General features: G+C 44.2%; 1 protein-coding gene across 12 annotated transcripts in view; it reads right to left on the bottom strand.

Moving 5' to 3' along the window:
• The window catches only part of CLIP1 (CAP-Gly domain containing linker protein 1), a 111,736-nt gene that overhangs the window by 69,102 nt on the left and 31,268 nt on the right, over window positions 1-11,366 (bottom strand). For 11 of the 12 annotated variants that reach the window (XM_026656978.2, XM_026656980.2, XM_026656986.2 and 8 more), the window contains exons 2-3: window positions 6,402-6,598; window positions 3,991-4,562 (exon numbers count right to left, since the gene is read on the bottom strand). In XM_026656978.2, the coding sequence (XP_026512763.1) occupies window positions 3,991-4,562; window positions 6,402-6,495 (666 nt within the window). In that variant the 5' untranslated portion in view covers window positions 6,496-6,598. Of the gene's footprint in view, window positions 1-3,990; window positions 4,563-6,401; window positions 6,599-7,136; window positions 7,290-11,366 lie in introns of those variants that run through there. The other variant, XM_026656979.1, reaches the window with a different exon arrangement.

Raw genomic sequence — 11,366 nt, 5'->3', positions numbered from 1 at the left:
GGATACAGACTAACACGGCTGCTACTCTGAAACCTGTCATTTAAAAATAAAACACACACTGATGCAAATGTTGAAGCTCAGCTACAAAAGACCCACACACATTAAAAAAACAGAAAAATGTATTGATTATTTAACTTCTATATTTTACCCTTGCACGATGTACTTTGTTGTAGTTTATTAATTATTTGCATTACAGTAGTCTGTATGGCCCAATCAAAGATCATGGTCCCATTGTGCTTGGCACTGTATAAAACAGAGTCACTGCCACAGAGAGCTCACAATCTAGAAGTCTGACAAAACAACAGGAAGATGAAAGGCAAACCAAGGATCAGGGAGGATGAGGTAGTGGTAAAATGAGCATAACAAGAAGCAGTCTCAGCTTGCCACCAGTCTACTCATTGTCAGACTGCAGTGTTCAGCATGTATAATGGCAGAGGAGAATCTTGAGGAGGACAAGTGGTGGCTATACAGATTTTGATAAGAAGTTTTTCTCCCATGCATTGGGGGAGCACAGGGGAAGTCAGAAAGGTCCTTGAGAGAGAAGTGGGCTAATGCAATGGCTCTCAACCTTTCCAGATTACTGTACCCCTTTTCAGGAGTCTGATTTGTCTTGCGTACCTCCACGTTTCACCTCACTTTAAAAACTACTTGCTTACAAAATGAGACATAAAAATACAAGTGTCACAGAATGAGGTTACTGAAAAATTGCTTACTTTCTCATTTTTACCAATTAAATGTGTCAATTGGAATATAAATATTGTACTTACATTTCAGTGTATAGTATATAGAGCAGTATAAACAAATCATTGTCTGTAAGAATTTTAGTTTGTACTGACTTAACTAATGCTTTTTATATAACCTGTTGTAAAACTCGGCATATATCTAGATCAGGGGTCCCCGCCATGGCGCCCGCGTACTGGCGGCATTTCGGCGGCGACCAGGACCGGCTCCAGGGTTTTTGCCGCTCCAAGCGGCGGAAAAAAAAAAAAGAAGCCGCCGCGACCGCAATTGCGATCGGCTGCACTCCAGTGGCAGCTCCACCGCACCGCTTTCTTCTTCGGCGGGAATTCGGCGGCAGGTGCTTCCCTCCGAGAGGGATCCGCCGCCAAATTGCCGCCGAACAGCCTGACGTACCGCCCCTTCCCCTTGGCCACCCAAAGCACCTGCTTGCTGGGCTGGTGCCTGGAGCCGGCGCTGGCGCCTCAGGATGACACTGCTTCTCGGCGGCGAGCCTATTGATGTTGCCGCTTGTCGGCGGCATTTCGGTGGATGCTCGTCCGCCGCCACGGTCCTCTGTGGCTCGTCGTCTGGCGCTAGCCAGACTAAAAAGGTTGGGGACCACTGATCTAGATGAGTTGATGTACCCCCCGGAAGACCTCTGTGTACCCACAGGGGTACGCATACCCCTGGTTGAGAACCACTGGACTAATGAATGGGCAATGAAGGCTGGCAGTGTTGGAGAAGCAAAGGCAGCAGTCAACCTTCATGATAAAGTCAGAGCCGATAGATGGGGAGGGAAGGTTAAATGGTGGATTTTTAATTTTTATTGACACAGCAAAAACAAAAGCTCCTTAGCTTCCCTCTGCCAGTGAATCAAGCCTCACCTCTCACTTCATATTACTCTTTTTGCACCTTCTTCCATGCTGTCCCTATGCTTGGAGCTCCCTCCCTATTCTGGCATGCCTAACAACCACCCTCTCCTGTCAAACTCCCCCCTCCATGAAGTGCAGACATGTTAATCCTTGTCTGCAAAACGCTATCACCATCCCATCATATATTTCAAGATAAAACATATAGGAATACAGAGGAAGATCCTGTGCGATCAGTCTAGACTGCAAGCTCCTCAGGCAATGACTTACAGCACCAACTAACTAGATTGTCAGTGTTTAAGTAGCTAAGACTAGCAGGGAGATATTCTTTATGAAGAATTCTCTACCCCTTTTATTCTCTCGCTCTCTCTCACTCTCACACACACTTTTAAAAAATGCATGAGACAATAAAGATACCCCTAATTCCTTTTTAGTCACTAGTAAACTTGGGGGAATTGGACCAGTAGCTTACCATTCACTTGACACATTTAATAATCTCCTAGAAATTGTATCCTTGTTTTTCAACCCACCTTTTCACCACAGAATCATTACTTTTATGGTATCACCACAAATAAAACAATAACATCCATGCAATTTCCTTGACAAGATTTTCACAGCATGTTCTGAGATGCTGTATGTGCCAGTAGTACAAATTCCTGCCCTGTCTTACTAATGGAAATGTAAACATAAGATGCCTCTTCATTTGCAATATCTTAAATACTGAAGTTACAGCAAGCTATACCTCCTGCTCCAAGAGTGATTAATACAAGGGACACGCTCAATAGTTCAGACCCAAAATCTGACCTATGGTCAAATGGTTGCAAGTCTGGTGGGACCTATGGTCAAATGGTTGCAAGTCTGGTGGGGTTTACCCTTCAAATATTAATTCAGTTTTATTTTAAATACACCACTTTAGTGCACAGAAGCCTTTAAAAATGTCCTGTAAGAACATAATTCCAGTTTTGTGGGGCCTTCCCACAACCAAAGTTTGGTGCTCACATCCAGCAGCTGAACACCACTTCCACAACTCTGAACATCTTTCTCCAGGAGTTTTCTATGATGCAGATGCACATCAAAGAGGTTATCAAAAAAGGTACCATGTTCTATTGCACTAAGGCCAAAAATCAATACACAGCATTTTAAAGCTTTAAAATGGTCATTTCAAATAAGAGAACTGGAAACTATTTTAAAAAATAAGAATCACAACTGTGATACAAAAGTTTTCTGTTCTGAGGCTTATGAAGGACATCCAACTAAACTCACAGATCAGTGGCAGAACAGCTAATCCCCAGGTGATCACTGGTCTTAAAAGACTGCTTCTGTTGCTGCCTGTCATAACTAATGGGAGCCATTAAGCATTCTACTGTTGAGAAGCTTGCTGGAGACATTGAACCCTGAATGACTAAAAGAAAGATTGGATGGAAATCTCTGACAAGTCTGCAATTTGTATTTAGCACTATTGTACTGCTTAAAATTAGAGCAAGATGATGAAAATATAAATAGCTTGTTAAAGCACGATTAAGGATTTTACTGAATGCTGGCAAAGCACAATAGAATGAAAGCTGCAAAACCAGCCTCTGTTCTGCTTTAGTATTTCAGAGATCTCCACACAGGGTGCAGAAATTCTACACCATATGTTCTGTGATACTATGGCATAATGGGATAAGGTAAAGTACAGAGCTGTAGCAGCTTTACTTAGCCCAGAGGTCAAAACACAGAAAACAACAGTAAAATGAATGTTAATTCTGAAGATTTCAGTTAAAAATCAGTATTTCTGAAATTCCAGATGGATGTTGACAAGTGGCATCATTATGTAACAGCAGCAGCATAGGAATCTAATGTATGATTATAATCAATATGAAAGCGACATGGAAATTGATTTGGTAGGCCATAAAAAGACAAACGGTAGCAAATTATAGATATTAATCTGACTGTTAAACAAAAATGGAAACTGGAGACTAGTATCTGTATTACCCAAGCCACAAAATATAACAAATCTGCAGCCACTAGAGCTTTACCACGGACATTGTGCTACACTGCACAGCCATCTGAATCATACATCCCTGGCATGGTAGAATTGTGGTCCTCCTGCTCCAATAGCACAGTCCCGCACTGTACAAGCTAAGGAGAATATCCAATACCTGTTAGTAGTGTAGGGCCCATATGACACACAGATTCTGATTCCATGCAATAATGGACAGTGGTCATCTTCACCCCCCCAGCATGGACCACCTCATTATAACTTTCTTACTTCCCAGCCTGTACAACTCAACAGAGCAGAAAAACTATAACCCAGATTCAAATACAGGCTAACACTAATTAACAAAAAATAGATTTAAACAATATCAAAAAAGTTATAGGTTGTTAGATTGAAATGAGATATGGGGATGGGGGAACTTACCAAAACTCTATCTCCAATTTTGAGTTCTCTTTCTCCTTTCTTTACAGACCCAGCTTCAGAGAGGTTTGATATAGATTCACTTGCAGTTTTTGACAGGTTGCTAATTTGAGTAGGAGTAGAGTGTTCCTTGCCTGCTGGTGGAGAAGTCTTTTGAGGAATTCCTGTAGGGGGAGCTGCTGCAGGGGGAGAAGACACCATACTAACAGCTGATGTGGAGGTTGGTGAAGTAGCTCTAGAAGCATTAGCTGTCTGTGTACCATTGGCTTCATCTTCTGCCAGCACTTTTCTTGTCAGCTTTGATGGCCTTGTAAATATTCCCCGTGAAGGTTCACACTGGAAATAGCGAACTCCAGCTACAGAGCCATCATTCTTGCCAATGGGTTCATCTAGAACAATCCCTGCCCACTGTCCTGGAGCAAACTGTGTTTCTCCAAGAAACTGAATAAAGCCAGGTTTGTTTCCATTGACCCAAACACGCTCCCCAACTCTGAAGTCATCCACAAAGTCATCATGTGCCTCCGAGGTGGGTGTACTTGACGGCTTTTCACTGGACACTGCTTTTTCTGCTGGAGCTGGAGCCAAACACAATAAGGAAACAATATCAGTTAAAACACATTTATATTCCAGTATGCACCACGAGCTTGTTTCCATTTAGACATATCCAGTATGCAACTCTGAAGGAAGAAAGTAAACATGTATTTTCTTACTGCTATATTGAGATTGCAGTATTCTCACATTTCCTTAACCAGTTTAAGAAATTAACAGCTAAACAGCCTTTGATCCAGTCTTGCAATGTTTTAATGAAAATTTACCAGCCCTGCACAAAATCCACCTTTACCATTATGATGAAAAAATGTTTTACTTACTCTTAAAGAAAAATTGCTTGCCCCAGAACTCTGAATTGGGCTTAAGCATATTCTGACTATGTACCAAATTGTTCCATTATAAACATATCAGAACTGGATAACTGAGAATTGCATTTTGGGGCTGGGATTGTCCAAGGTGTCTAAGAGCCGACTTCCAGCAAAAATTGGATGCCGGACTTCCTCAGGTGCCTTTGAAGATCCCAGTCTGTATTTCTATTGTGAATTTAATATCTCAAGATGCTTTACACTCTTTAGCAAGTTAAGTCTAATCCTCCACTGAGGTAGTATTAGCCACAGATGATAGGTGAGAAACCAGAGGTACAAAAAAGCTTGAACTTACAGGAAGTCCATAGAGTCAGGCCTAGAATCCAGGGAGTCTGAGTCCCAGGCCTATGCTTTAACCATAAGCTCATTACTCTCCTTTGGACCATTTAAAAATGGGAGACATTTAATAATCATCAGCTTCATTTTTTGAGCTGCCTGACTAGATGGTCAATTTGGCAAAAATTGCTGCTTTGAGAAGATGAGAGCTTTGGGCCTCAAGCCTTTACAATATCTGTATCTATATAGAAATGAATGTTTGTTTCTAAGACTCTAAAGTACCAGCATATTTTACTCAATAGCTGGAACATTCTGAAAGATCAAAAATAAAAAACACACAATACTATGGCACTAAATTTAAATTTACTAGCTAGAATGTAAAATTGTATATTACCGTCAGAAAGGCTTGAAGCCTTGTATTATGGCATGATCACTTTTAGGCCTTGGCTATGTTGCCCCCTCAGGCACACTGTTTTGGCACAGCGTGCCCGAGGGGGCAACAGCTACACTGGCGCTTTACAGCGCTGCAACTTTCTCGCTCAGGGGTGTGAAAAAACACCCCCCTGAGCGCAGCAAGTTACAGCGCTGTAAAGCGCCAGTGTAAACAGTGCCCCAGCACTGGGGGCCGCGCTCCCAGCGCTGTAAGCTAATCCCCTCGGGGAAGTGAAGTACCAGCGCTGGCACCGCGACCACACTCGCACTTCAAAGCGCTGCTGCGGGAGCGCTCCCGCGGCAGCACTTTGGAGTTTCGAGTGTAGCCAAGATTACTGTACTGAGGGACAAACAAGCAGCAGTTGGCTATACTGGCAAGCACATACCTCAGACCCCACATAACCAATAATGTGCCACATAATGACATGTCAGCTGCATTCCAGGTATCCTTAATTTGTTCTGAGTGACCAGCTCACAATTCCCAAGTCTGGAAGCGTGGCACACTCAGAGATAGAATGCTCTTCCTTAGAATGACCAATTCTTTGAATTATATATCACTAGGTAAATGGAGTAACATTGAAGGAAATAAACAAATCCTTTACATTTTTTAAAATGCATTTTTCTCATGAACTCAGAATTATGCCCAGTTTGTAAATTCATGTTTTACTGTGTACTGAAAACATCAGTTCAGTTAGATCAGATATATGAGAATTCAACCGCAACCTTCAGATTAGTTTTTGTTAGAAGAAAGGATACTTAAGAAAAGTGTTAAGATGTTAAAATCTTCATTACCAGCAGCAACAGATGCAGCTGTTTTCAATGCTGTACTTCCAGGCTTGCTGATCTTGGTAGGAGCCTTAAGCCCACTTGGTTTTAACATACTCATCTTTCTTATGTCGTCGATGTTTATCCCCTTTGTCCGTAGTAACTATCTTTTCCCAAACATGGATGCAGTATGTGCTTCTATGTTTTCTGCCTTTGGGTTAAGCCTGTATATAAAAATGTTAGAGACAAAATAAAATACATATTTTAAATCCTATAGAATAAAGAATTTGTAAAGAAACTGCTGTACAGAAAGTACAGCCCCATACAACTACAACATGAATATTCTCAGAGGGAGTCAGGCATTTCCCATGTTTTAGAAGACTTTCCTACTGAAAGAAATCTTGAATCTGAAGCTAAGGCATTGAGACAATTCACAACATTAAACACTGCTGTGTTCAGCTTGAGCTTTAAACTAAAGAGTTATTTTAAGAATGAAAAACAAAGCCCTTAACAGCATTACTAACACCACCACGCACAGCTGTAATCATTTTATGCACCGTACAGCTTTAAGTCAAGTATTTTTAAAGTGTTGCAACAGCCCAGTGAAAACAAATTTAGACTAGCAAGAGGGCTGACTGAAAGTCAGTAAAGGGACTTGGGACTTAGGACAAACAGAAAGCTTTTTAAAATGATTTGAACTGAAAAGCTAAGATAGATCAGCAGAGTCTGTTAGACCCAGAGAGCTAACAAGTAAACACCTACCTCAGTTCTCTTGGAATCCAGCATTTAGGATCATGAGACCCATTAGCTCATCATAAAAGTCCCCAATAGAGTGCCCCAGCTCCAATCCTTTGGAACCAGCGTTAGGAGGAAGAGGAATTAGGTTGCTAGGATAGACAGCAGCTCTGACTCAGAGACCAGCTATAGGTTTTCCAGGGAGACATGCCATGAAATTTTTGCTCTTAGAGAAGGAAGGCATCTTTTCTCCTGACTACAAAAGCTTTAGAATTTGCTTCCTTCAAATATAATTTGAATTTAAAGCTAGTGTTTTGGTTGTTTTCTTCTTTAAAACTACACACTGTTCTACAGTCAATATACCTTGGATATATACTGAAATTTTACAAAGGCAGCATTTAAGTTAATAGCATTTTGGTTAAAGAAACACTGACAGAGCAGTGGTGACAAATGACTATTAAAATCGCACTAGGGAGCTGAACAAAAGCTTGTGGGAAAGGTTAGAAGAAATTTAGATATGTAGAAATCACACACTACTTGCTTAACTATTTTCTCAGAGCATGAGCAGCAGGAACTGAAAGGCGGGTCCTGACCCTACTACAGTAACTCCTCGCTTAACGTTGTAGTTATGTTTCTGAAAAATGAGACTTCAAGTGAAACGATGTTAAGCGAATCCAATTTCCCCATAAGAATTAAATGTAAATGGGGGGGGGGGGTTAGGTTCCAGGGAATTTTTTTTTTCCACCAGACAAAAAACTATATATTATATAGATATACACACAGTATACGTTTTAAACAAACAATTTAATACTGTTCACAGCTATGATGATTGTGAAGCTTGGTTGAGGTGGTGAAGTTAGAGGGTGGAAGAGGGAGGGATATTTCCCAGGGAATGCCTTGCTGCTAAATGATGAACTAACACTCGGCTGAGCCCTCAAGGATTAACACATTGTTGTTAATGTAGCCTCTCACACAAGACAGCATGAACAAGAGGGAGAGGAGACAGCATAGCAGACAGAGACAGACACACACCTTGTCTGTGGGAGAGAGAGATACACACTGCCCTTTTAAGTAAGCTGACTCACTCTTAAGTGCATTGTCTTTTTAAGTGGATCAGGAAGTTGAGACAGCAGCTGCTGCCCCAAGCTCTTACTGTCTCTCTCCATCCGTGTTCCCTCCCTGCTCTATATGGAGAAGGGGTAAGCAGGGTGCAGGAGCGGGGGGGAAGGGGGATACCCTGACATTAGCCTCCTCCCTTCCCGCCCCCTGCACCTCAAGCAGGAGTCTCTGGGAGCAGCTCCAAGGCAGAGGGCAGGAGCAGCACATGGCAGTCGGGGGAGGGACAGCTGAACAGCCGACTGATAGCCTGCGGGGTGGCTGCAGCATAGGGAACTTAGGGGAGTGGCGAGCTGATAGGGGGGCTGCAGGTCCATCCTGGTTACATGCCCCCACCAGCCAGCTGCAACGGGCTGCTCTTCCTGCAAGCAGTGGACAAAGCAGGCGGCTGCCAAAGGACGTTAGAAGGGAGCATTGCGCTACTTTAAACGAGCTTGTTCCCTAATTGATCAGCAACGTAACAACGAAACAACGTTAACCAGGACGACTTTAAGTGAGGAGTTACTGTATTTACTTAGGCTATGTACACACTACAGTTACGTCACTCAGGGGTGTGAATAAGCCACACACACACACGAGTGATGTAAGTTACACCGACCTAAGCACCAGTGTGGACAGCACAATGTTGGCAGGAGAGCTTCTGCCATCGGCTTAGAACGTCTGCACTAGCAGCACTAGAGCGGCACAGCTGCATCAGTGCAGCTGTGCCATTGTACGCTCTGTAGTGTAGCCATAGCCTTAGTGTCTTGGCACCCATCTGTGCATGTACACAGCCTGGACGCTTGCGGCTTTTAGTTCTCCCAGTTCAAGTACTATCAACACACGGGCCTGCAATTTTGGCATATGATAAATCCTAAAGCAGGAGAAGCAGTAATGAAGGAGAGAAATTCATTCTACAGTAATGAAGACTAAAGAGGGACAACATCAATGTCTTTTACCTACCAAAGTAAATTTTATTCCCCATGTATTATTAATGGACAGCATGCTAGAGCTGCTGAAAATCAATTCACTGTGAAACAAAAAAAGTATCAGTCATGCTGCCTCGCAGTGACTAAGAAGTGAAACATTCTTGTACTATTTCAAGGTCAGCCGTGCCAAATTCAAACCACGTTCTAATAGCTATGCTAAAAATTTACACTTTACTAACAAGCTGTAATTACCACCTCTGATGTTTGGCGCGTAAGTTATGCATATAAATAAGAAAATTCTGAAAGTAACATTGTACAGATTGCTGAATATTTCTTCATCAAGTGATCCTAGAAACATATCTCCAACTCCTTTGTTAGAGTTATGACTAAATGAAGAGAAAGTCTCTGGAGTTATTCTTTTAGTGAGGCATGCATAAATCGCCCATGAATCTTATATTTGAGCTTTCACATGCATGAACAAGAGAAAAGAGCCCTCTGAAATCAAAGCAGAGAGACAGTCATGACAAATACAGACTAAGCTGTGAAAGAACAGGAAGGCATACATTTTATAAACAAGAATAACTAGAGCAGGGGTGGGCAAACTTTTTGGCCTGAGGGCCACATCGGGTTTCCGAAATTTTATGGAGGGCTGGTTAGGAGAGGCTGTGCCTCCCCAAACAGGCAGGCCTGGCCCAGCCCCCACCCCCTATCTGACACACACCCCTCCTGGTTCTCACCCCCTGACCGCCCCACCCAGGACCCCTGCCCCATCCAATCTCCCCTGTTCCCTGACCGCCCCCGGGCCTCCTGCCCCTGACTGCCCCCCACCGCCCCATCCAACCCCTCCTCTCATTCTTGACTGCCCCCCCGGGACCCCTGCCCCATCCAACCACCCCTTCTCCCTGACCGCCCCCAGAACCCCTGCCCCTGACTGCCCCCCGCCGCCCCATCCAATACCCCCTCTCCTTCCTGACTGCCCCCCGGGGACCCCGCCCCCATTCAATCCCCCTGTTCCCCACCCTCTGACCACCCCGACCCCTATCTACAGCCCCACCCCTGACTACCCCCCGAACTCCCCTGCCCTCTATCCAACCCCCCCGCTCCCTGTCTCCTTACTGCGCTGCCTGGAGCACTAGTGGCTGGCGGCGCTACAGCAACACCGCCCAGAGCACCAGGACAGGCAGCCACGCCACCCAGCTGGAGCCAGCCACGCCACCACGCAGCACAGAGCACTGGGTCAGGCCGCAGCTCTGCAGCTGTGCTGCCCAGCCGCCCAGAGCATTGCGCCGGGAGCGGAGGCTGCGGGGGAGGGGGAACAGCAGGGGAGGAGCCGGGGGCTAGCCTCCCGGGCCAGGAGCTCAGGGGCTGGGCAGGACGGTCCTGCGGGCCGGATGTAGGGTGACCAGATGTCCTGATTTTGTAGGGACAGTCCCGATTTTTGGGTCTTTTTCTTATATAGGCTCCAATTACCCCCCACCCCCGTCCCGACTTTTCACATTTGCTCTCTGGTCACCCTAGCCGGATGTGGCCCTTGGGCCGTAGTTTGCCCGCCTCTGAACTAGAGGATTGCACACTTTGTTGCTTCTGAAGGCCAAATACACACCATATACCAGTGTCCTTGCATCCCGACATTCCCCCCACAAGCTCTCTCTCTCTCTTTCTGCCATCTTCCCATCCCCCTCTATTTTAAGGGCTCCCTACAGCCCCACTTCCAACCCACCCTCATCCCAAGGGTTCTGTATACCCCCCATTGCCCCATCTGTCTCCTTCCCCCCCATGCCAGGGTCTGTGTGCAGCCCCATTCCGCCCTTCCTCTGACACCAGGGGCTAATCAGGTAGCTCTCAACTTTCAATTCCACTGACGTTAAAGTTTCAAGAAAGATTCAGAAATAATTTCAACATAATTTAGCATTTTTTTTCCATACTGAATCAAGACGGATGCTAAATCTAGTTTGTATTATCCATCAGTACAACTGCGGTATCTTTGGTCCATTTTGAACAACTAGAATACCTGCTCATTTAAATTTTTCAAAGATAGTTATAGTTATTATGTAAAGGCTGGTAGTTTAATTCATCTGTGATTAGGTTTGTAGCCAACTTCAGCAATACAAGAATTGTGAACACCACCATTGCAACGCTTGCTCTCAAAAGTTTCAGGTTACAACTGCAAGAGTCTTCATTGATCTCAGCTGTATTAGTAAAATCATAGCCCATTTCAGTAGGGTTACCATCT

This window comes from Terrapene carolina, unplaced genomic scaffold (genome assembly GCF_002925995.2).
Source record: "Terrapene carolina triunguis isolate 2854851 unplaced genomic scaffold, T_m_triunguis-2.0 Scaffold234, whole genome shotgun sequence".
Lineage (NCBI taxonomy): Eukaryota > Metazoa > Chordata > Testudines > Emydidae > Terrapene > Terrapene triunguis.
Note: the sequence above shows the minus strand (reverse complement) of the source record. Positions and strands in the feature narration are given on the sequence as shown.